Genomic DNA, 24,913 nt, shown 5'->3' with positions numbered 1-24,913 from the left:
CGTCGCCAGACTGGCAGGATCAAAAGAGGGGCAGATGCGATGTACAAGGCATGATTGACCAAGTGGAATATGGCGACATGATGAAGATGCCAGCTCCTCGGTGCCGCATCAGAGGGAAGCCTAGATTTGCCTTGGTCAAGGCTCCGCCGAGGGATGCTGTCGAACCGCGAGGCAGGGCAGGGCATCGATGCCTCGGCACCAAGAATCGGAGCAAGCCCCCAAAGGGTCCAGTGACGCAGGGCGCCTCGGAGTCGTGTCAGACAAGACGGGAAGCGCAAGCGGACAAGCGGACAAGCGGACAGAGAAATCAAGCCGAGCAGAGCGGGTCACGCTCATCGCGGAACAGGGTGCAGGAAGACAACAACCCAGGGGAGGCGAGGGGACGGGAGGGGGAACCGAGAATAATAAATAACACTCCGCACACCATGGTGGCCAATATACCATCACATCTGCTCCGTAGCACTTACCAGCCCAGGATGCTCGTACAGACCTGCATGACACGGACTGACGACTGCGACCCTGCCGGGCGTCCATCCATTGTCGATCCGTCCAGTCCGGTCTAGTTCGCTCCAGGCCCCGGCAGGACGAGACAAGACAAGCAAGACAAGACATAAGTACGCGCATCTCCCCCCCTTCCCTCGCCGACGCAGCTCTCGCCGCCCCCGGGCTCCAGCCAACCCTCACCTCACCGTTCACCATGAAGCGCCTCCTCGCCCTGCTCCTGCTCGCGCCCCTCGCGGCCGTGGCATCCGCATCCGTCCAAATCGCCATCAAGTCCCCGCGGCCAGGGGCGACGCTGCACCGCCAGCGCCCCAGCGAGATGGTGGTGCAGACGCCCAACAACGACACCACCGCCGCCCGCGAGGTCTCCCTCGTGCTCAGCGTCGTGCCCTGCCCGGAGAGCGCCTGCCCCAACGCCGGCGACGGCCTGGGCACCGTCCTCTACGCCGGGCCCTTCCGGCCCGTTGCCCCGGCTGCAGCCCCCGGCGCCCCCGCCGGACCCCCCGAGCAGGCGTTCCAGGTCGACGTGCCGGCGTCGTTTCCCGTCGGGCCCGCCGAGCTGCTGGCCACGCATTTCGTGCTGACGGGGGTGAGTGTCTCCCGGCCCGTCTCGTCTGTCTTTGGTTCGTCGTGTTTGCAAAAGTGGCGGCACTGACTGTGACTGTGAAAACAACAAAAAATAGGACAATCTTTCGCCGCTTTTGCAGATTGCCGGCGAAGTCGTCTTTGTGGTATGAGGCTCCGGTCCCAGCGTCTTGTATTCAGCACAGTTCGAGGCCGTCCCGACTGCCACTCGGGCCTTGCATCCTGTCAACCTCCATCAAACTTTTTCTTCGTGTACATATTCGAAAGCTACTACCTGGCTCCAACGTCTCGCTCGGCCCAACATGTCGCGTTACGGAGTGTCAAATTTCCTTCACATGCTCGGGGGTCAGGGGTCAGGGGACACGCTTGCTTCTACAACAAACGCAGTACTTGATATAAACTACCTCGTGTACTTCCTCAACACACAAATCATCGTCACGTACATGACAAAAAAAAAACAAACCCTAACCTCATGCCGAGTTTCCACTCTTTTCCAAGCCCGACGTGTCCGCCATGCCATGACCATCATCCGCACCAGTCGCGGCCGTCGCCTCGTCTCCGACACCACCGCCCTGCTTGGCCAGACTCTGTCGATGCACCCACGTGTCGTTTGGCTTCCACCTCGTCGACTTCCTCGCCGACTTGACCTCGGTGTAGAGCAAGTCAATCTCCTCCAGGGTGAGGCCCTTGGTTTCGTAGATGAAGAAGTAGACAAACGCAATGCAGATGAAGCAGCAGCCAAACCAAATGAAGAAAATCTTTGACTGCAGGTTGGCAAAGCCGGGACCAAAGTTGACCAGATACGGAGTCGAGTATGCAATGGCCCAGTTGAAGAGCCAGTTTGTGGCGGTGGTAAGGCTGAGGGACTTGGCACGGAGCTTGAGCGGGAAGATCTCTCCCGTCACCACCCAGGCGAGCGGTCCCCACGTCGAGGCGAAGAAGAAGATGTAAATGCACGAGAAGGCGACGGCGGCCTTTTGCCCCGCCAAGTTTGTGACGTAAATGTCGCCATTCGGCCGCTGGCCGGACGAGAAGGTGCCAGACATGGCCACGATGAACTGCGACACGCACATGCCAATGGCCCCGTAGAAGAGCAGCGGACGCCGTCCCCACTTGTCAATGGCGTACATTCCAGGGATGGTAGAGGCCACGTTGATCGACGACGTGATCATCTGAATGACAAATCCAGAAGACACTCCAGAGTTCTGGAAGTACTTGGTGCCGTAGTAGAAGATGAAGTTGATGCCGGTGAGCTGCTGGAGAGCCTGCAGGGCCATGCCTGTGAACTGCTTCTTGATGTTGAACCGCCGGAAGCAGTCCAGGTACGTGGCAGCGCCCAGCGTCATTTCGTACTCGTGGTGCGCCTTGACCTCCTCGAGCTCCGAGCGCACGGCAGGATGGTCCGGCGGAAGCCGGCGAAGCGTCGCAAGAGCCCTGGCCGCCTTTTCATCCTTTCCGGCTCGGACCAAGTAGCGGGGAGACTCGGGGAGTATGAGCATTCCCCCAAACAGAATAAGAGACCAGGCGAACTGAACGGCAATGGGAATGCGGTAGCTACCAGAGTCGTTTCGACCAGACGTGGCATTGTTGACGATGGCGGCGAGGAGCAATCCGATGGTGATTGCGAACTGGTAGGCGCCAACAATGGCGCCGCGAATCCACTTGGGGGCAGTTTCCGACTGGTACAGGGGAACGAGGGCAGATATCAAGCCGACGCCGAGGCCCGCGAAAAATCGGCCAGCGAGGAACAGCGGGATGGCGGTGGCGGCCGTTTGCAAGGCGACGCCAAGGTTGAAGACCCAGGTGGAAACGATGAGGGCGAGTCGGCGGCCAATGTAGTCACCCATGAAGGGCGAGGCCAGCGCGCCGAAGAAGGTGCCGGCAGAAAGAATAGAGACAATGGCCGACTCTTGGCTAGTTGTGACGTCGAGATGGCCCTTGGGGTTGATGTACCCAGTGCTGAATTCGTTCTGCCAGTAGGGCATGGCCAGGATACCGGAAATGGTGCCAGTATCATAGCCAAACAACACGCCGCCAAAGGCGACGAAGAAGCCGATGGCGATGCCGGGCCATGCCTTGCCTGCCTCGCCGGGAGGCTTGGAGAGGGACACCTTTCGCAGAGCACCCATAATTGCTCTCCCCCAGATGCTGGAACAATTCTAGTCGTCAGTGAGGAAGATGACAGAGTATTGGCGATGCAGGGGACAAGCAGTCGGGGGACGAGTTTGGGCAAGGGGGGAGGAAGCAAACTTATAGACTTGGGCGACGGCACAGACAGTAACTTAGTATCCTGCGAGGCGGCTCGACGGAACAAGCTCAGGCCAGGCCAACTCGGTGGAGACGGACAGGAAGCCAAGGCTGGTTGGCATGAAGCTAAAAACCGGAATCGCTAGCTTTGCCCCAAACCTGCGGCTCGTGCAGATCCATGTCCCCCACGGGGTAGCAGCTCATCTCGGGGACGGCGAGGTTCAGTGGTGGCAATGGGCGGCCCCAAGCTTGCCGGGGCGAAACTCGTCGCGCGAATCGAAGACAAAGTGTGGATGCATGGCCAAGTGGTGTGTGGCTTGGTGCGAGTGATGAAGTGGGAGGGAGGCCAGGCAGTCTTGTCTTGGTGGTGCATGACAACAGGGGTCCGGCACGCCTGCAAGGAGACTTGTGGCTGCACTTACATGCTCTGTGGTTTTCCTATGGTTCGAGGCTAGAAGAAGCTATCGGCAGAAACACGCGGGCAAGCCGAGGGTGAAATGCATCGAGCATGCAGTTTGGCACCCGGTTGGCCGGATAGCTGCTGCAGTGAGAGACGAGCAGATGAGGCGAGGCGTCCAAGAAGGGCCGAAGTCTGGGTCTCGAGTGAAGTGTCAGTACGAAGTAGGATGAAAGACTATAGTCTAGGGCTAGCGGATAGGAGCACTAAGTGAGACGGACTTGGGAATGGGATTAGGATCCGGTGTTGGTTGCGTCGGGAGCGGTTTGGAGGAGAGGTTGGTTGCTGGAGAAATTCTGCATCCGGATCACGCATGGCCACGCTCCCAGCCGGGCCAGTTCCGCATGACACACAACAAGGCAAGGCAGCTCGAGCCCGGCCGGTTGGTTGTCTCGTCACCATGTCGAGGGTCGTGACTCGAAAGAAAGTGCAAGCGGCCAAGCCTTGTTTACTTTGGGCACGGTGGGCGCCACCAGGCCAACAATGACATGTCGTGAGACGTCCATTTGACGCACGGTCTGTGGACATGCAGATTGATGAGGATGGATCCAGAGTCCCGACAAGATGGTCCAGTCCAGTCAGTATTTTCGCGTTTTTGCATCGTACATATTGTCCCCATGTCTGACCGTCTTCTCCTCCATCTCGTGTCGTCTTTCTCGAGTCCCTGTCCCTACAAGGCAAGGGCCAAGCTGGCTGGCTCCTTCCGCGTGGGATGGGATCCACAATGCATTGTCCAGTCACATCGTCCATCGGCTCTCTCCTCCTTCTTCTTCTCCTCTTCCCTTCCCCGTCTCCGCCTCTGGCAATTCGTCTCTGGCTTGCGTCGTGGCGATTGGAATGCGTCGACTGCTCCGCGCCTTTTGGCGTAGCAACCATTTCCCAAGGCCGCTGCCTTTCCCCCTTCGTGATGCAATTTGCAAGTCTCGGAGCATAATCCCTACGCTGCAACGTCGTCATCGGCTTGCGACTCGCACCACCCCTGCGCCAGATCCCTGGGCGCTCTGGGCCTCTGTTCTCGCTCTCAACTTTCAACTCGTCACCGATGCGCCCGCCGGTGACCGCCACGGGCAGAAGCATCCAATTGCCAGTTACCGAACCCATGCTCTTCGACGCCGTGAGCCTCCGCGGTACCGCCACGATAAGGCTAGCATGGCTGGACAGTCACGGCCTGCCCGCGTGGGCGGTGTAGGGTGCAGAATCGCCGCGGGTTGGAGTGCACCGCGCTCCGTCCTCTACAGCTTCGCCGCGAAGCGCCACATGTGCGACAGCCCGAGTCTTCGGTGACGTGTGGCATCCAAGGGACACACAAAGACTTGATATTGCCGGCACACTGCCGACATGCGCTGCCACAAGTGCCGTTCGACCACCCGTCACCCACGCCGTCTTTGCTTCCTTCTTCACCAGGTTACTTGCCAGTTACATGATCCGGCCCTCACGTCCGATGTTTTGGAGTAACTTGGCGACCTGTCTACTCATTTTTTTTCTCCCAGTTTTCAAACGTCCGTCTAATCACGCCCAAGGGAGACTGTGTCGTCAAGGTCAAATCCAATCATTGGTCACTTTGCAACGCCTAGTTGTTGCCGTGCTTGTCTTTTGCGCAGCCCCCAACGTCGCCCCAACGTCGCCCCAACGTCAGAGGCGTCATTGATACGTTTGTGATGATTGCCAGCCACCACTCATCGGCCCGGCTATCCAAGCCACTGGGGAACTTTGGCGTTCGGTATCGAATCAGTGGCCCCATGACGATTTCTTAGAAAACTCAATCCTATGAGCCATGACACATTCTTCTCTTGATGTGTGTATCCCGCTGCTCCTAGCACGTGGGTTTGCGTTGATATGTGATGCTTGTTTCAGAGTTCAGGCATGGTACGTTGCAGCTACTATCACTAAATGGTCCGGAAACTGCACGCATTCCACACCTTACCCGTCCGGAAAGGACAAAGTAATTGTCACGGCAAGAGGTGGTACTTACGGAGCCTCATTGATGCCGGTTCTGTTTCCAACTGTTTGGGCTGTATGAGAAGCGAGTAACTCGGGAATTTCCCGTGCTGATGTGTTTCACTACACAGTGATAAAGATGCAACACAGGTCAGGTAAAATAGAAGAAAACAGTCAGCAAGAGCAAGAGCAAGGACAGGGCCAGTTCCCAGATGAAATGCAGCAAGCACCTCGTTGCCAAGCTATCATGGTCGGTCTCATCAACATGGGGATCGACTCTAGAAACTGGGAAAGTACATCTGTTTGGGATATTGCCCTTCACCTCGTATCGGCGCCATCTCTGGCATGGCACGATCCGGACGCATCTACACAACCGCCTTCGGTCTGCCTTGACACGCTGATGGAGGACTGCGCAGCGTTTCCTTCCGCCAGCTTTGGTACACGGGCGCCAGAGCACACACGGATCGCGGACGGGTCAAAACCGCCTCGTCGGCGCTTCGTCTCCGCCTATGGATGTAGATGACAGCAAGCCTTGCAGTGGCACGATGGAACAGCCTCTGCCTTGTGCGGGACGACACGGCCGCGTGTTTATTTTCCTTGGGCAACATGGCCCCGCGAGAGAGCAAGAAAACGGATGTCAACCAGCAAGGGGCGGACGCGAGAACAGCATCTCGGGGATTGCGATGGCGGGAAAGATGGGAACACGTGCACCGGCACGGGTCGTCAATGATGAGCACGAACTCGAAGGTTCAGATCGAGACGTACCGCCCATTCTCAGTGCAGTTCATCCTGGCTGGCATGCGCGCACCTGGCGTTGCAATCGATTTCTAAGCCTGACAAATATACTGGCTTATCAGTTCGGTTATCTGCTGCTATTGTCGGGAGTCGGGAGTCGGGAGTCGGGACCGCGGTCGATGCAAAGCTTGGACAATACAAATACTGCACGTCCAAGCGCAGACTTGCTGGCCTCTTGCCCACGGAAGAAGCGGCTGTCAGCAAGCAGCCTGCATCGCTTTTCAGGCGGCGGTCTGTGTCCTTTGTTGACAGCGGCTTACTATTTTGCGGGCAACTCTGGCTCCCAGATGGGAAGGGAGCGAAGATGACTCCCCGGCAAAAGGCGCAATCGCAACCCGGCGCGCAGTGAGCAGTGAGTCAAACGGCCAGGCCGCTAGGGCCAAAGCTTTATTAATAAGGAAGGAACTTGACTCGGTACTGCGTACGGTACGGACTAGATCTAGCATGAGTCGAAATGATCATCGGCACGGGCGGAGCCGTCGGACATCTTGGTTGGCGTTTTGATTGGATGACTGAGGCAAAGCAACAGCAACAACAGCCTTCTCAAGTTGGTCTGAAGTTTTTTGCTCAACAAATGTAACAACACGCCGCGTTCGCGTTCGCGCTCCTCAACTGCCATCCAATCCGCTCAGTCTCCGGCAAGGTGATTGGACAGACGCATTCCATCGCTTCCCATGGACGTGAGCACCGGTTTGCCATTCTCCGCGTCGAACGCAATATTAATAATACCCGCCAAGTGCCGGTTCGGCCGGTGCGAGCGACCGGGTCCGGCATTAGGAAGCGCTGGACATGTCGACGAATCCACCTGGCGTGGCAAGGATGGGCTGCGGAGATAACCTAATCTCCAGTTTCATGGTGATGATGCAAGATGAGTAGCGCGTTTGTATGCAGGGCAAGCACGTCAGCCCTAGTGCTCATCTCATCCAAGGGTGGTCGGCGTCGGCGTCGTGGTCTTAGACGGCGTCAAGACTCATAAAAGTCTTTGTTGCTGTCTGCCAACCTATCCTTGATAACCCCATGTTTCCGCCTTGCCTTGCGCATGACTGGTCCCGCATAATTTGTTCAAACTCTAATCCGGAATCCAGTCGACTTTGCCCATTGGTATAGCGGCTCCGTGGCACACATTGGGCCTTTTGGGCGGAAAAAAAAGAGGTCAACGGTGCAACATGTCGGACAGCGGGAAGCGGGAACTGAGCGAGGCCAGTCGTCGTCCGACAATCCGGGACGGCACGACTGCGAATGCCGTCAACGAAACAGACGGGAACCTGTCAGATGACACGTCCAACGGCGGGTACTGGGGAGATACGTACGCCGATGGCCCCGTCAGTCAACGTGCTGCCCGAGAAGACTTCCGAGAGCTGCAGCACGAGCTGACCCGGCGAAGCACCAATGCCTCGGCGGCCCGCGGGAGGTCTGGAGGCGGTCTCCTGGGGAGAATGTTCTCTGCCAAGAGCGGCCCTGGCGAGCAAGAGAAGCACGCTTCCCCCGAGCGAGAGCTAGACTCGGCGGGCAGTGAGCGCACGGCACACGCAGACGGGTTCGAGCTCGAGCAGTTCATCCGCGACGGCCACCTGGAGAAGCGGAACCCCGAGAACGGCGAGTCGACCAAGAAGGTCGGCGTCTTGTTCAAGAACTTGACGGTCAAGGGCGTGGGTGCTACTTCAACGGCGGTCCGGACTCTCCCCCGGGCCGTTGCTGGCACATTCGGCCCGGACCTGTACAACCTCGTGTGCAGCTGGGTTCCCGCGCTCAACTTCGGCCGCCCGGCGAGAGCCCAAGAGCGAGAGCTGATTCGCGACTTCACCGGCGTGGTTCGGCCGGGCGAGATGATGCTCGTGCTGGGCCGGCCGGGCGCTGGGTATAGCACGTTTCTCAAGGTCATCGCCAATAACCGCGTCTCGTACCAGTCCGTGGAGGGACAGGTCCTTTACGGGGGCATCCCGTCGTCGAGGATGGACAGGAGGTTCCGCGGCGAGGCCGTCTACAACGCAGAGGACGATGAGCACTTGCCCAGCCTTACCGTAGGGCAGACACTCAAGTTTTCGCTGCTGAACAAGACCAAGAAGCACGAGCGCGGCAGCATCGACGTCATTGTCGACTCGTTCCTCAACATGTTCGCCATGTCCCACACCAAGCACACGCTGGTTGGAGACGCCTTCGTCCGTGGCATATCCGGGGGCGAGCGGAAGCGCGTCAGCATCGCCGAAACGCTGGCCACCAAGAGCACCGTGACCTGCTGGGACAACTCGACGCGCGGCCTAGATGCTTCCACGGCCTTCAACTACGCCAAGTCGCTGCGTATCATGACGGACGTCTCCGACCGCACCACCCTGACGACGCTGTACCAGGCTGGCGAAGGCATATACGGCCTCATGGACAAGGTCCTCGTCATCGACCAGGGACGCATGCTCTACCAGGGCCCGGCCAAGGAGGCAAAGCAGTACTTTGTTGATCTCGGGTTCCACTGCCCGCCGCGCCAGACCACGGCGGACTTTCTCACATCTGTCTGCGACGTCAACGCCCGCCAGTTCCGCCAAGGTTTCGAGGACCGCTGCCCCAAGACGGCCGAGGAGCTCGAAAGGGCTTTCCGCCAGAGCCGCGCGTACCAGGCCGTGCTCGACGACGTCGACGGTTTCGAGACGCACATCCACGACACGGGTCAGTCCGACGCCCAGACGTTTGTCGACTCTGTCCGGGACGCCAAGTCCAAGACGGTCATGAGGCAGTCCGTCTACACCGTCAGTCTCTGGAAACAAGTCCTGGCGTGCACCCGTCGAGAATTCTGGCTCATCTGGGGCGACAAGACGTCGCTTTACACCAAGTTCTTCGTCATCGTCAGCAACGGCCTCATCGTCGGCTCTCTCTTCTACGACACGCCTGCCAACACGAGCGGCGCCTTCTTGCGCGGCGGCGCTGCCTTCTTCTCCATCCTGTTCCTCGGCTGGCTCCAGCTGTCGGAGCTCATGAAGGCCGTGTCTGGACGAGCCGTCATCCGTCGTCACGGCGAGTATGCCTTCTACAGACCCAGCGCTGTCAGTCTGGCCCGCGTCCTGGCTGACCTGCCCATCCTTGTCGTCGAGGTTGTCATCTTCGCCTTGATCATGTACTTCATGACGGGGCTGGACGTGACGGCCGGCAAGTTCTTCATCTTCATGCTCTTCGTCTACATCACCACCATTTGCCTGACGGCCCTGTACCGAATGTTCGCCGCCGTGTCGCCGACCATGGACGACGCGGTGCGCTTTTCGGGCATTGCGCTCAACCTTCTCATCGTCTATACTGGCTACGTGATCGGGAAGCCGGTGCTGCTCAACCAAAAGATCTGGTTCGGCTGGCTGTACTACCTCAACCCCATCAGCTACGCCTTCGAGGCCGTCCTCACCAACGAGTTTGCCGGAAGGACCATGGACTGCGCGCCCTCGCAGCTCGTGCCCCAAGGCCCGGGCATCCGACCCGAAAACCAGGGCTGTGCCCTTTCCGGGTCGCATCCGGGAACGCCCCGGGTTGCGGGATCCGACTACTTGTCGTCGCAGTTTGAATACAGCCGGTCAAACCTGTGGCGAAACTTTGGCATCCTGATTGCCTTTACGGCGGGATACATCGCCCTGACGGTTCTCGCCACGGAAAAGGTTTCATTCGGCGGCTCGGGTGTCGGCGCCCTCGTGTTCAAGTCGTCCAAGAAGCCCAAGCAAGCGGCGCGGACGCAGAACAAGGCTGACGAGGAGCATCCCGAAGCCGCCCATGTGACGGCCGCCGCGGTGGCCCGCCAGCGAACGCCCGACGACGTCTTGGAGGCCTTCAACCGCAGCGAGCAGGTGTTTACGTGGGAAAACATCAGCTACACCGTGCCGACGGCGCAGGGCCCCAGGAGGCTGCTCAACGACATCAACGGCTACGCCAAGCCGGGCGTGCTGGTTGCCCTGATGGGCGCCAGCGGCGCCGGCAAGACGACGCTGCTCAACACGCTGTCTCAACGCCAGACGGTCGGCATCGTCGAGGGGGACATGCTCGTCGACGGCTCCGCTCTCTCGTCCGACTTCCAGCGACGGACCGGCTATGTCGAGCAGATGGATTTGCACGAAGGGTCGGCGACTGTGCGCGAGGCCCTCGAGTTCTCGGCCCTCCTCCGACAGAGCCGCCGGGTCCCGCGGCAGGAAAAGCTCGAGTACGTCGACCAGATCATCGACCTCTTGGAGCTGCACGAGATCCAGGACGCCGTGGTCTCCTCCCTGGGGGTCGAGCCCAAGAAGCGACTGACCATTGGCGTGGAACTGGCGGCCAAGCCCTCTCTTCTGCTCTTCCTCGACGAGCCCACCAGCGGCCTCGACTCGCAAGCGGCCTTTTCCATCGTCCGCTTCCTCCGGAAACTCTGTGCCGCGGGCCAGGCCGTCGTGTGCACGATCCACCAGCCCTCGTCCGAGCTCATCGAGCACTTTGACCAGATTCTCGCGCTCAACCCCGGCGGCAACGTCTTCTACTCGGGCCCCGTGGGCCACAACGGCCAAGCGGTCGTCGACTACTTTGACGCCCGCGGCGCCCACTGCCCCGAGGGCAAGAACATTGCCGAGTTCCTCATCGAGACCGGGGCCCGCGAGGACGCCCGCCAGCACTGGAACGAGCAGTGGCGCCGGTCCGGGGAGAACAAGGCCCTCCTGGAGGAGATCCAGCAGATCAAGCAGCAGAGGAGGCAGGCGGCCCCGTCGCACGAGGTCCTCCTGTCGCACGAGTTCGCCGCCCCGGTGTGGGAGCAGACCAAGCAGCTGTGCAAGCGCATGTTCGTCAACCAGTGGCGCCAGCCGTCGTACGTGTACGGCAAGCTCTTCACGGCCGTCATTGTCGGCGTCTTCAACGGCTTCACCTTCTGGCAGCTCGGCGACACGGTCAACGACATGCAGAGCCGCATGTTCACCTCGTTCCTCATCCTGCTCATCCCGCCGACGGTGCTCAACGCCGTCCTGCCCAAGTTCTACATGGACCGCGCGCTCTGGGAGGCCCGCGAGTACCCCAGCCGCATCTACGGCTGGGTGGCATTCTGCTCCGCCTCGGTCCTCTCCGAGGTGCCGGGCTCCCTCCTCGCCGGCGTCATCTACTGGGCCCTGTGGTACTGGCCCTCGGGGCTGCCCACGGCCTCCCCGGCCTCGGGCTACGTGTTCCTCATGACGGTCCTCTTCTTCCTCTTCCAGTCCAGCTGGGGCCAGTGGATCTGCGCCTGGGCGCCGAGCTTCACCGTCATCAGCAACGTCCTGCCCTTCTTTCTCGTCATCTTCTCCCTGTTCAACGGCGTCGTCGTGCCCTACGCCCAGCTCAACGTCTTTTGGAAGTACTGGGTAAGTCTGACGTCCCGGCCACCACGTCACGTGTAGTTTGTAGTTTCCTCGGCTGATCCCCCCCCTTCGCCAGCTTTACTACTTGAACCCCAGCACGTACTGGATCGGCGGCGTCCTCGCCGCCACCCTGGCCGACCAGCCCGTCCGGTGCGCCGCCAACGAGGCCGCGTACTTTGAACCCCCGCCGGGCCGGACCTGCGCCGGCTTCGCGGCCGGCTTCGTGAGGACCGTCGGCCGCGGATACCTCGGCAACCCGGAGGACACGCAAAATTGCAGCTACTGCCCGTATGCTGGGGGTGCCGAGTACCTGCGGTCGCTGAGCATCGAGCCCGGCCAGAAATGGAGGGACCTGGGCATCTTTGCAGCCTTCTGCGTCTCCAACTGGGTGTGAGTGTGGCCTCTCTGCTCGTCACGGACCCTCATTCATGACTAACACGTCTGCACCTAGGCTTGTTTACGTCTTTATTTACACTGTTAGGGTGCGGCGGTGGCGCTTCGGGCTGGGATACCTCTCTCGTTTTCTGTAGCAGACCTGATTCGGGCTGGATGCCTTCGGCTTCATACACACACGCGATTATTGGATGGGCCATACGCCGGCGCTGTTCGACATGCCGTGTTGGCGTGCGCGGGAGCATCACACAAGCACATGACAATGCTGCATTTGCATAGATTAGCCAAAGGGTTGTATAGCTTCACACACACAACTACACACGAGTAGCCGCTAAAGCCGGGCTCTCGCGGCGTTCAAATCCGGACGGCTTCTCGAGCACCACCCCGTCCATTCTGCAATCTGTCGCGTAGAGCTCCGCGATCTCCGCCGCGGCCGCGTCCATTCGACGTGCCAAATCAAGTCCCGTCGATGCCCGGAATCGGCCTCCCAGACGTCGTCCCCAAGATGCCGTCACCCTGCATGCCCGTCGAGCCTCGACGGGGTCGGTTCCGCATCAGGCCGCGACACGAGCAGGTGCTCAAACATGGCCCTCAGCGCGGCTTCGACGCAGCCTCTGTCCCACGCCGAGGCAGAGAGATCAAGACGGCCAGCCTGGCGCGGCGGGTCCGGGCCCGGGGCCGCGACGGCACCCCTGCGCGCCCGCTCAAGGTGCATGCCGAGGCGGCGGTGCAGAAAGTCGTGCACCCGGACGAACTTGCCGTCGCCGGCGAGGGCCTTGAAGGCGCGACGCACGAGCCTCGCGTCGACGGGCCAGTTGATGCAGCGCAGGCACAGGATGAGGACGCCCGCGAGCGCGCAGGCGGCGGCGGCGGCGAAGGCGCTCCCGGAGACGGTGGCCCGCCTCCCGGCACCGGCGCCCGGGACGGCGACGTCCTTGCCCGGCACGAAAAAGTTGGCCATGGCCGAGCCGCGCGCCTGCGGCCACAGCGGCGCGCCGGCGTCGTCGCAGGCCCCGATGGTGATGCACCTCTGCGAGCGGATGGGACAGGCAAGCTCGGCGCGGGGGTCGTCGGCGTCGGGGGCCGCCGTGAACATGATGACGCCGCCGTCGTCGACGCGGCGGCTCATTGCCCACTCGATGGCCTGGCGTTGACATTGTCACCATCGTTAGCATTCGCATTCGCGTCGTGCCAACCGGCCGCGTGTCTGCTTACCCTCGCGGCCGACGCGGCCGAGGCCACCTTGTCCCCGTTCCCGTCTCCCGCCGCGGTGATCTTGGCAATGTACAGCTGCGACTCGGGGCACAGGTTGCCCACCACGGCAGCCATGCAGGTCCCGCGGCTGCCTGGGCTCGACGAGATGAACCACGGGCTGCTCGTCGCCTCGGGGCCGTCGAACGACGCCCCGTCGCCGATGGACACGTTCAGGCCCTCGCACAGCAGGTCCACGCCGTCGTCGAGGATGGCGATCTTGACGGCGCCCTTCCTCCTGGACCGCGCCACTGTTCTCAGCAGCTTGGCCAGGCTGGACACGCAGTCGTGCCAGGAAATGCTGCTGCGGAAACCGAGGTGCGTCAGCCGGGGCGGTTCCGAGACTCGTCAGGGACTCGGGGACTCAACGGGCACCAGTCTCTTACGGGGGGGCCACGTCGCTCGTGCTCCCGGCTGCGCCTGCGCTCGAGACGCGCGCGTCCCAAGCATACTGGCTTATCTGGACGCGGTTGTTTGTCTGTCTCGCGACGCTCGCCTTGAAGTGCTCCGTGTACGCCGCCAGTCGGCCCGCGTCTTCCCATCCCTGCGAGTCATTAGCCGCGGAAGCCCGGTGACGAGAGCGAGCTCACTTGTCGCCGTGCCTTTTGCACAAAGAGGTGTATCCTGCGCAGCTGTGGCAGGCAGCGCGGTCAGAAACCGAAACCAGAGACACACGTGCGGGCGACGCAGGGGAAGGGGACTGCGCTACCTCGGGAAACTTGCACCGGTCCGAGAGCGTGTGCGGGCTCGCCCAGCCGGCCAGGACGGCGTTGTTGCCGCTCGAGTAGAGGAAGATCTCGCTGGCCTTGGCGGTAGAGTTGCAAATGACGTCGGCGCTCAGGTCTGGCCGCTTCCAGTCCCAGATCTCGACGTCGAAGCCTCGCAGGGCCGCCTCGATGGCGGCGTCGGAATGGGGAGGGTCCTGGTCGTCCTCGACGCTCACCTTGAAGATGCGCCCGACGCCCTGGCGCCGCAGCCACTCGAAGACGAGGAGGAGGTCGGACCGGCCGCGTGAGCCCGCGCCCTCGTCGCCGAAACACGACCTGCCGAGTGTCAGGGGGGCCTGCGCGGCGAGAAAAAGGGGGCAAGCGGCGTACGAGGTTCTCGAGTCGCCGGGGTCCAGCGCCGTGTCGACCCTCAGCCGTGGCAGAGCCACGTATTTCAAAACGCTCTCGAGCCGGACGTGCATGGACAGCCGGCGGAGGTAGTCGGTTGTGATGGAACGTTGAGACAGTGTGCTGAGGTCAAAGGTGACGTGCCGTTCTGGGGCCTGTTAGACGTGGGCTCCCGTGGCCCATCGTGTACGTGTGTGAGTTGGGAAACGGAGCATGTCAGGCTCACCTTGCCCCGGCTCGTAGAGACAGGCAGAGGCTTTTTCTGGAGAAAACTCGCGTACGCAGTACTCTAGCATGTATCGGGCGGTGCTGTCGACCGGCTCGGATGGTGGCCGTGAATCCGCCGCGCTCCAGATCTCCTTGGGCCTGTCGTGGGCGGCTTCGGGCGTCTTCCGCACGCCGAACCTGTTCGTCTGGTGGACTCGCTCGAGATACGGCGTCCGACCGTGGTGGTTCTTCACACCCAGGGCCGCGTCGTTTCGCTGCACGAGATCCTTGACGAGGTCGAGCACGTGCGTCGAGCTGTAAGGCTGGTCGGAGATGATGGCGGGCAGAATCCGCTGCATGAAGCCCAGCAACACATCGCCGCTGCCCGTCTCGTCCTGGCAGTCTCTCGCCGAGGGACGAGTCGCACCCGGCCATGCCCGGGGCGTCCCTCGCAGGGCGTGTTGAGAGGCCGCGGGTGTTCTCTCGTCCTTGATGGCCCCGGGACTCTCGTCGACGGGACGTGCTCTGGCTCGTGGCCTCATGTCCGGATACCTCACCGCCAGATGGAGCGGCGTGTCGCCGGCGTCGTCGGCACAGACGAGCAGCGCGGGCCTGCAGATGGACAGGACATGATGGATGGCATCCAAGTCCAGCTCGTGGTGTATAGCCGCGTGCAGGCACGTCCTGCCTCCGACACCACAAGCTTCCAGTGCGGCGACGGCGCGGGCCGGTGCGCAGCTACACAGGAGCCTGGTCATCTGGCTCAGCCGCTTCCGGATGGCGAACTGAAGCGTCGTCTCGCCCATGGGGTTTTGCGAGTCGAGGAGCGAGGGGTACTTGCCTAGGACCAGCCGCAGCAGAGGCTTGAGCCGTTTCAGCTTGTCTTCATTCCTCCCGTACGTGTCGTAGTACTCCCGTATCACGGCGTGGAGGATGGATCCGTAGTCGCCGCCCGCGAAGCACGCCTCGTGCTCTGCAAGGAACGCCTCTCTGCCACCGGCCGTCATCAGCTCCATCCTCAGATGGCCGGCCAAGATGCTCTTGACGATCTTGGCCTGCCTCCGGGTGGTGCTGCTTGGGCTCCATCCACGGTGTTCGCCGGCCGTCGAGTCCAAGCCGACCTCGTCCACGTCAAAATGGTCGTTTGCCATGGTTTACGTGGCAGCGGTAGAATCTTTGCAGGTGCTGCGCTTGCGGATCGGAGACGCGGGATCGCGTTGGAGGCGTGCAAAACCAATGTCTGTCGCCCGGGACATGTGTGCCGGTATTCGTAGTTGAGGCCACCAGTGTATCCATATATACGGGCACGTACGGGGGACAGTCCATTTCCCAAGGCCGTGTTTGTTGGGATTGCCTCTTCTCGCCGTGTCCAAGAGGTGTCTGAGGCAGACTTGGACTGAGCCCGTTTGTCGGACAATTGGACGACGGCCCGATCCGCATCACCAGTCGTCTCAACCACACGTCATCCTTGCACGTCGGGTTAGGTTTCGCCAAGGGCAAGATGCCGAGCCGGAGCCTGATGACGGACCGGCGGCCACGTTGTGTCATGCCACAGTGTAAAGCATCTCCAGCGTTGTCAAAACGACAGCCATGTGTGATGTGTGTGTGTGTGTCCTCGTCGCCCAACGTGGCAGATGGACGTATACGCCGTCGACGGAGGGAGAAACAGAAGCCGCGTGAAAAATGTCAAGACTTGATGAAATCCACGCTGGCGAAATCGTAAGCCCCAGCCAGCCAAAGCAGATGTACATGGGGAGGAGGGCATACCTGTGAATCGTCCATCGTCGCCCTTTGCCAATACTCATACCCTCACTCGGGCAGAGAAACAGCCCCATGATGGGGCCATGATGGGTCTTGATACAAAACTCATCGTCCGTCGCCCCTGTCAGCTTCGCGTCCCGGGCGAGCAGCGAGCCAGTGGCCTCGCCGTTTCCCAAATACATGGAGCGGTAATATGCCCTTCGTGTCGTCGCGCTCGACTATTGGTGCGCTCGACTGTCCAGCTCAACCGTAGCCCAAAGACCTTGGGATCCCAAACTACCCGTTCCATTCGTCTTGTCAGCCCGACGTCGTGGCCCTGCGCCACATGTTCCAACGCATTGCATCGTCCCCTGATCCGGAGGGCCATCAAGGCACTACGAGCAGATACACATGTAGGTCAGTTGCCGGTCCTGACATGAGAAACTGGCACAAGATGCTGTCATCGCGCCGTGTTGCCTGAACAATCTTGCCCGTCCTCTGGCTTGGGGTGTGTCGTTTGAAACTTGTGACAGAGCGTTGGCGCCCACGGCCGCAATACATTGGGCAAAACTTGCGCAATGAGGCGCACGCTTGAAAGCCATTAGTGCATATCTGACTTGATGTTTGGGCAAAAATCGGCTCACTCACCGAGTCGAGTGGGCGACCTCTGACCTCTCATGATGAGTCGCCAGCACCAGACACTTTTGCCCAACGGGCTCCGAGCGCAGGGCCCGTGGAATGTGCGCCGCGCAGTTTCTTCATGTGGTTTCACAAGGCTGCCTACTTCTATACTGCAAGGCCGAAGGTTGCTAGGCCCGAGTCTCGATATCTTGTGTACCGGACATGATCCCTGCCTCACTCTGCCCGCCCGGGAACACATGTGAGCGAGCGAGGGTCTGCGTTGGAATGGCTGGCTGGCCAGGTCCGCATGCCCTACACGTCGTCCCCATCCTATTCGGTTCCTCCTTTATCGGTGACTCAGTGCTGCAGACATGGGCCAACTAAAGCTAGGGACTTGTTCTGCAACAAGACTTGATGCCCACTTGGCATATTTGAGTGCCCGTGATGACCCGTGCTGGAATCCCCGAAAACACCAGCATATCCATGCTGAGCAAGGTACTCCCTGAAAAGAAGATCCTCGTTCTCGAGATCTCTCTCCCTGTCGGGGATCAGGAACCATGAAACAACGGCGCCGGCCATTGCAAACGCAGCACCAATCAGGAAAACGCCCTGGACTCCCTTGTTGATGGTCATCAAACGAGTTCTGAATAGGAATGAAGACCTGGGTGCCGATGGCCGCGCCGACCTTGCCCACGGCGGCCGCAACGGAGGAAGTGGCCTCGGCCTCGGACACGGCAGCTTCAGGCCGACCGCTCGCCGTGGTCACTCACCTCCAGCCCCGAACCCAGCTACACCGCGTCCGACAATCATCATCCAAAACATGCCGCCCAGTGTGGTACCATGGGCCGCAGCGGACAGAACCAAGCCCAGGACGAGGAAGAGGGTGGCCCAGAAGATGCCGTTGCGTCTGCCGAGCCTGTCGATTGCCCAGCCGGAGAACAACATCCCAAACACTTCCCCGATCGGAAAGGCGTTGGACACTCTGGTTTTCACGTCCTTGGTGTATTCCTCGGGGTGTAGCTGCGACAGCACAGTGTTCATGTAGCCGACAGTTTGGGCATTGTAGCCATCAGAAAACAAGGCCAGACCACCAACCAGGACCATCAGTACCGATGACGCCTTGCTGACGGGCTGGGGAGCAATCTGTTCATCCTTGAAACCCACCGCGTCGCCCGCGGCACCAACGTCCACCGAAGCAGCCTTCTCACCAAGCTCCTTCGTGGCTACCGAGACGGCCAGAAGTCTGCCTTCGTCTGAATCTGGGAGTGGCTGTCCAGGCGCCGGGGCGGAGGATGACAGTCAGGCAGACAACTTGGCAGATTATGGCCTCTCGTTTCACGAGGCAGAGCCTGCACTGCACGCATCTACACAGAGTAGGGAGACATCTCATCCATGCAGCGCGACGCACGACACACGCCGGCTGCTCCACCCAGTGTCCTCAGCAAACATGTCGTCTGGTGGTGTCGCAGCATCTATGCCGCCCGTGTGGGCGCTGGGCAACACGACCTGAGATGAGCGCGTTGGAACAGTCTATCTATCGTATATCATCCAAGGAGGCGCATAGCTGCTTGCGGGCCCGCGGGTCTTTTCCCGCCAGTCTGCCGTCTCGCGTAACCTGTCAGGAAAAGATGTCTGGTTGTCATTTCCAGCCATGAACCGAAACCGTGCCGGCGGGCCGTTTCTCGCAGGGCTCTGGAGATGAAGTTGATGACTTGGCTTTCGAGTTTCGCCCACGTGGTTCCACAGGCACGAGCAAAATTTAGGAGCTTTGAGAAGGGCTCGCACAAAGCGAGACGAAGATATCTTGACCCATGACAGACTTGAGCGAGGACGGAAATGGCCGTGCTGTGACGGTCGTCGTCGGCAACCAGAAGCCTGGTATGGAACTGTTCGACGGCCTCGCTTCTGGGTCTCGCATGACTCTGACAAGGGCCGTAGTAACGGCGCTCGGAGCAAGCACTCAATTCTCAATTCATTTGCAAGAGCACACCGGTATTAGAAGTCGTTGTGTTCCCACAAGACCTAGTGTGCTCAAAGACTCTTTAGGCGGCAAACCCTGTGCCCTAGGTCCCGTGATCATAGCCCTCGTGCAGCCGTGCGACGGCGCTGGATTCATCTCAGGTCCGCGACTCACGTCCCGAAAACGATCAAAGTCAGCAGGTCTCCTTGTCTAAGCAGAAACAATGTCTTGTCATCCCGCGATCTCTTGTTTCCAGACAAAGTCGAGGGGCTTGAGGCTGCAAAGCTGGGCACAGGCAGTTGACGACGACAAACCCACGACAGCATCCGGATTAACACCCCATGAGGTACGTCTTGTCCCACCATTTGGCCATCTCCGTCGCAGGATGCTGATATCCAGACCACCAAGGGGCAAACGGCTCAGGCAAGCGTGTTCCCTGCCTCGCCCAAGACTCTGTAGATTAGATTACCACGCGGGCTCTGAGCGGGCAGCCTTTCGAGCGGCCGGCGCAACAATGGTGGCCCGGGAAGCAGCGGTGCATGGCAGCCACGAGACGACCGTCCCGGCGAAAACAAGACCAACTGCATCATCGAGTCCGGACAGGGTCGCCTCCTCGGAGGTGGGTTCTCGTTGAGGTTGGAGCCGGTGCTAATTCTGCCGTTTGATTACTGAACCGATCGACTGCTCATCTTGCCCTCCTGGGCTCAAGTTAGCGAGCTCGACGGCAGCTCTGACGGCGGCAAGGCCACCCACGCCACTTACGATGGATGGGCTGGGCTCGCCAGCGAAGGCGACACGTACCGTGAGAACGACGAGCATCGCAAGACGGAGTGCCTGTCCTGAATTCCCAACGATAAACGGACGGCTTCTCTCTCTTTACCAGCCACACACGCAACACGGTCGAGGACCCGTAACCGATTCGCCGCCATGATGACACCTGGCCAAGGCATGCCCGCTGCGTGGGTCGACAAAGCAGCCGTTGACCAGACGGAAAGTTTGGCGCCGCCCCAAGGCACGCGATGGTGCTTGGCGGCAAACACCACGGGCCACGGTGCCTTTGGGAGGGTTTCTTCGTGCGCTCGGGTCTTCGCCCGGTTGCGTCCGTCCCATGTCGAGGCAAAGAGGTCATCTGTGCGCAGCTGACAGCGGATGCTACGACGAGCCCCCGGACGCCTCCAAGAAGTCGCCCGTCTAACCACGGTGGTCCGGCGAGCGGCAAACGGGCGAGCGGATGACTGCTGGAGGTGGCCGATGGCGCAACGGGAATGGGCGGGCTGGGGGTTAGATGGTCGGAAAGTAACTACGATGGAGCGACGGATTGGAAGACCGACCACAACTGGACATCGTGGCCAAACTCAAATCTGCTACCATGTAACGTCGACATCCTTCGTCCCCAGCGAATGGGAAGCACGCGCGCAAGGCAATGGCTGAATGACAAATGGGTACTCCCGTGGCCAACAAGCACGATGCCTCTATTACGTTGGGCTGCCCCATCAACTTGAGCGTAGATGGTCGTGTGCGGCTCTACGGAACCATGCCTTGTAAACTTGACGGACGACACGTCACCAACTCACTTGTCACGGCTCAGCGACAGCGTGCGTCTTGCACCGCGCCAGACGAGGTAATCTTGCGGAACACTCTCCCTCGCCTAAGCAGTCGCTGTTGGTCACACACGTCGCGGGGCACGTCGGGGACGGCAGCCCTTGTTTAATGAAATCAAGTCAATTAAACACAATGACAAATACTGGGCGAAATTTGAACAGCCCAGGACGTGTCCGCTGCGGCCGACAGGAAGATTTGGCGAGGCTCAAGGTCAGGGACTGGGGGACTCACCAGCGACGCACCAGGGCACTGGCGGGCTAATAAGATTTGAAGTCGGAAGCTGAGGCGAGTCTGGGAATTGCCTCGACCCAGTTGGACAGCACCAAGCACCGCGATTTCGCAAGGGTACAGTGACGCTTTTGCGGCCAGCCGGCGCCATGTTCGGTCCCCATCCGGACCAGATGGGCCCGACGATTGTCGGCGTCGCGCATCTTCTAAACCAGCACAGTCCGACGAGTCCACCGGCCGCCTTCTCAGATCCGGGTCGTGTCCATCGGGCCCGTCTCCATGGCTCGTGCTCTCCAAAAGTGGGCGGCGATGCATCTGTCAATCGGTGGCCGTGGCCCCATGTGAGTCAACTGCCGTGCCGGGGTGTCGATGGCAGATCCCGGCCTCTGCTGAGCTGAGGCTTCACGACCCGTCATCCAGCAGATCTGGAGCCAACGTCAAAGCGGCCCTCGAACACCACGTCCGTTCGAACCACAGTCGCGTCCATGGCAAAAGAGAGGAGCCAACACCTTCGTTCCATTGGTGCGCGGGCCCGCGGCCGTGTAAGCGGGACGAGAAGCAATTCACCAAGCACGGCCAACCCCGGGATCGTTGTGTTTTCTTTTTCTACACATGGCCTCTCCTCGTCGAGGGGCACAGCGCGGACGAACAGGACGCTCACCACACGACACAACTACTTCTTCACCTGCCGTGCTCTGCTCTGCTTTGACCTCCTCCTCGCTTGGTGATGTAATGTGATGTGATGTGATGAATACCAGTCGCTCCGTCTTGCAAAATACAACCCTGGCTACGCGCAGCGTTGCAAGAGCCCGAGATATAGTCCATGCCCTAAAATCCACCAACGGACCAAGTTGACGATCGCCTGACGACAGACGAGGAACGTGCTGCACTGCAACCGATACGCAGAGGTGCACGCGGCTTCTGGTCCGTGGCCCAAGGTCCCTCCGCACCGGCCGGTGTCGACTAAATACGGCGACAGTTCCCACGCCCGCAAGACGCATCGCCCCAAGGCTGACCAGGCCCTTTTCTCTACGCCGACTCTCTTTCTCGTCTTCTTCTTCACCTCGCTCCCTTCTCTGGCCGTCTTTATTTCAATCCTTTCCTTTGTCCGCCCCAGGCCTGGGTCAACGCTCCGGGCAGGAGAGCTTCGGCACCGGCAAAAACGAAGCCCGCCCGCCACGACCCAACGACCGACAATGGCGACCCCAGACGTGCTTCACATGTCGATATACGACATGCCGACCTCGCCGCCCCTGTGGGACAAGGTCGGCAGGTTCTACGTGGCCTTCGCCTGCACGTGGACCTTCCTCCTGCTCGCCGGCATGGCCTTCTGCGTCGCGAACCGAAACAACCCCGTCCTCAAGGTCCGCGGACTGCCTCTCTCCTTTGGCTCCATCCTTCTCCTGCACTCGTATTGGATCCTGGCCCAGATCACGTATCCCATTGCGCGGTCGATGCCCGTCGTCCTCGCATACGACATCCAGTACTTCTTCATGGGCATCTACTTCCCGCTGGGCATTGCGCTCTTCCACGCCTCCAACCTCCGCTTCCTCCGGGTGGCCAAGCTACAGAAACAGTTTACGACGGCCCGACCCCCGGTCACGGCCAACAAGCGCCACGGCGCCGAGACGTCTCTGCTCCGACGTATCCGCAACATGGACTACACCGCTCGAACCATGGTGTTTATCGGCACCGGCATGGTGGCACAGGTCTGTACACGGCCGGCGCAGTCGGATCGCCGCGGCGGGGGGTTACTTTGCGCTGACGAGTCGATTGATGCTCCTAGATTGCCCTCACCGTCGGCATGTGGTTCGCGTGCAAAAAGTACCATCCCACGTTCGGCCTGCCCGGCACGCAGATCAAGGGCGACACCCTGCCGGAGCAGCTGGCCGACCTGGGCCGTGGCTGGGAATGGTGGCCCTCTCTCGTGTGGCAGGTCGTCTGGGCCTGGATGGTAGGTCGGGTCGACGTCGACGTCTCATCCAAGAAGCCCCCTTATTGACTTTTGCGCCTCTAGGTCGCGCCGTACCTGATTTGGCGCGCTTGGGGGATCCGCGACACCATGGGATGGCGGACGCAGACCATTGCCTGCTGCCTGGCCAAGTACGTATAGCTGCAGCCCGCTCGCCGGGGCACGGAGAAGTGGTGTCGTCATCGTCGTCGCCCGGCCGCTGACTGATTGCCGTCGCTCGCTCTAGTCTTCACGCGACGCCCATGTTCCTCGTCGCCTCGTACGTTCCGGCGTTTCAACGGGTCAATCCGTACTTCGCCCCGAGTCAATGGTACGCCCGCCCGCGCAGCAGTTGAGGAGGAAGACACACAGACGCAGGCGAGACCAGATCTGACACCCGGCACAGGATCCACCTGTCCATCATCTTCTTCGAGATATTCACCGTCTTCGTGCCCGCGTGCGAGCTCGTCTCCATGTGGTTCGTCCGGCGGAGGGTCGACCGGAGCAACGCGAAATGGGACACGGCGTCCCAGCTGAGCGTGACGTCGCAGACGGTGACGCTGGCGGGCAAGGGCTCGACGACGCACAGCCTGAGCCTGTCCGAGAAGGGCCGGCCGCTGGACTTCCTCGACGAGGAGCTCGGGGACCGGCTGCTGACCATGGCGGCGCTCGACCACGTGCTCAGGGACAACCCGGGGCCGCTGCAGGAGTTCTCGGCCCTCAACGACTTCTCGGGCGAGAACGTGGCCTTCCTGACGCGCGTGGCGGGGTGGAGGGCCTCGTGGCCGCTCATGCCCGCCGGCGCCAGGGAGGAGCTCGACGTCTTCAACGAGGCCCTCGCCATCTACGCCGACTTCATCAGCCCCCGCGACGCCGAGTTCCCGCTGAACCTGGCCTCGCGGGAGCTCAAGCTGCTCGAGGACGTCTTCGAGAAGCCCGCCCGCGCCGTCTGCGGCGAGCCCCCTGCCAGCCCCGCCGTCCCGTTCGACCTCGAGGCGCCGCCGCCGCCGCCGTCCCCCTCCCGCGACGGCTCACACCCCGACCTCGGGACGCTCGTGAGATACCGCGGCCAGGTGCCCGCCGGCTTCAGCCTCGCCGTCTTCGACAACGTCCAGAGCCACATCAAGTACCTCGTGCTGACCAACACGTGGCCCAAGTTTGTTTCCGAGATGCAGTCGCGCCGGCGGTCGAGCGAGACGGGGCGCAGCGTCCTGACCGACACCTCGGGCCAGTCACACGGCAGTCGGCTCTCTGCTCGGCTGGCCAGGCTGCTGAGAGACTTGGGTGTGTAGAGAGGCCGCGGGGGGAAGGCGAAAAAGGGGCATCAGATCGGGTGCGTGGTCCCATGGACGGTCGTGTCTGTCTGTATGTACACATATTCTACCAAGCACCGGGCGCGCTCGGGCGCGACATGCCGGAGAACAAGTAATTCTGTACAATTTCGAAAGAACACGGTGCCCTGATGAATAATTGAAATGACAGGCCGCGTGCACGGCCACCAAGCCACCGTCTGCGAGCGGCATCAACATACTAGGCCCGCGCCGCGCCGCCAGGCTCGACCAGTCGGTGTCGTTGCAGGCTCCCTGGCTGAGCACGCCACCGACGCACCCCGCAGTCGACAGCATCACGCGGGACACGTCTCGGCCCCGTTCCCGTGGCCCGCGCCCCGCACGCACGGGTCCGGCCGGTCCTCCAAGACGGGACACGCCGGGATGACAACGCCGACGGATTCGTCGAGCAGCTTCCCGCCACGGCTCACAGGCGCGCAGCACGGTCGTGTGCCAGGCCGGAGATTACGGAGCACGCCTCGCTGTCGGGAGCTGGGCCCGCGGACCCGAGCCAGAGCCAGGAGGTGCTTCCTACAGAGACGACCAACACCTTCCATGTCTGTGCTTGTGGCTGGTCAGGGGGGCACAGCAACGGCTGGATCCTGGTGCCCATGAAAACGCCAATAGATTGGCCAGGTAGGGAGTGAAAAGTGAATAGTTACGGAGTTTT

General features: G+C 61.0%; 6 protein-coding genes across 6 annotated transcripts; 3 read left to right on the top strand and 3 right to left on the bottom strand.

The window, feature by feature from the left end:
• Nucleotides 1-697: 697 nt before the first annotated feature.
• MAM_06920 (uncharacterized protein) lies at nt 698-1,238 on the top strand (the record flags this gene model as incomplete). The annotated part of the gene is made up of 2 exons (XM_040825718.1): nt 698-1,090; nt 1,185-1,238. The coding sequence occupies 2 exons, from the start codon at nt 698-700 to the stop codon at nt 1,236-1,238; spliced, it is 447 nt and encodes a 148-aa protein (XP_040676275.1).
• Nucleotides 1,239-1,556: 318 nt separating this feature from the next.
• MAM_06919 (glucose transporter-like protein) lies at nt 1,557-3,215 on the bottom strand (the record flags this gene model as incomplete). The annotated part of the gene is made up of 1 exon (XM_040825717.1): nt 1,557-3,215. One exon carries the CDS (start codon nt 3,213-3,215, stop codon nt 1,557-1,559), a length of 1,659 nt encoding a protein of 552 aa, XP_040676274.1.
• Nucleotides 3,216-7,689: 4,474 nt separating this feature from the next.
• Nucleotides 7,690-12,377, top strand: MAM_06918 (ABC drug exporter AtrF; the record flags this gene model as incomplete). The annotated part of the gene is made up of 3 exons (XM_040825716.1): nt 7,690-11,850; nt 11,924-12,237; nt 12,299-12,377. 3 exons carry the CDS (start codon nt 7,690-7,692, stop codon nt 12,375-12,377), a joined length of 4,554 nt encoding a protein of 1,517 aa, XP_040676273.1.
• A 374-nt stretch (nt 12,378-12,751) lies between these two features.
• MAM_06917 (Peptidase S8/S53, subtilisin/kexin/sedolisin) lies at nt 12,752-15,964 on the bottom strand (the record flags this gene model as incomplete). Its single annotated transcript, XM_040825715.1, has 7 exons — nt 12,752-13,384; nt 13,456-13,795; nt 13,878-14,035; nt 14,082-14,123; nt 14,201-14,534; nt 14,589-14,754; nt 14,833-15,964. The coding sequence occupies 7 exons, from the start codon at nt 15,962-15,964 to the stop codon at nt 12,752-12,754; spliced, it is 2,805 nt and encodes a 934-aa protein (XP_040676272.1).
• Nucleotides 15,965-17,936: 1,972 nt separating this feature from the next.
• MAM_06916 (General substrate transporter) lies at nt 17,937-18,623 on the bottom strand (the record flags this gene model as incomplete). Its single annotated transcript, XM_040825714.1, has 2 exons — nt 17,937-18,433; nt 18,590-18,623. The coding sequence occupies 2 exons, from the start codon at nt 18,621-18,623 to the stop codon at nt 17,937-17,939; spliced, it is 531 nt and encodes a 176-aa protein (XP_040676271.1).
• Nucleotides 18,624-22,160: 3,537 nt separating this feature from the next.
• MAM_06915 (Regulator of G protein signaling superfamily) lies at nt 22,161-24,207 on the top strand (the record flags this gene model as incomplete). The annotated part of the gene is made up of 4 exons (XM_040825713.1): nt 22,161-22,673; nt 22,751-22,918; nt 22,982-23,067; nt 23,322-24,207. The coding sequence occupies 4 exons, from the start codon at nt 22,161-22,163 to the stop codon at nt 24,205-24,207; spliced, it is 1,653 nt and encodes a 550-aa protein (XP_040676270.1).
• Nucleotides 24,208-24,913: the final 706 nt, after the last annotated feature.

The sequence above is a fragment of the Metarhizium album genome (assembly GCF_000804445.1).
Source record: "Metarhizium album ARSEF 1941 chromosome Unknown scaffold_25, whole genome shotgun sequence".
Lineage (NCBI taxonomy): Eukaryota > Fungi > Ascomycota > Sordariomycetes > Hypocreales > Clavicipitaceae > Metarhizium > Metarhizium album.
The sequence above is the reverse complement of the archived record's forward strand: the minus strand, read 5'-3'. Positions and strand labels throughout refer to the sequence as shown.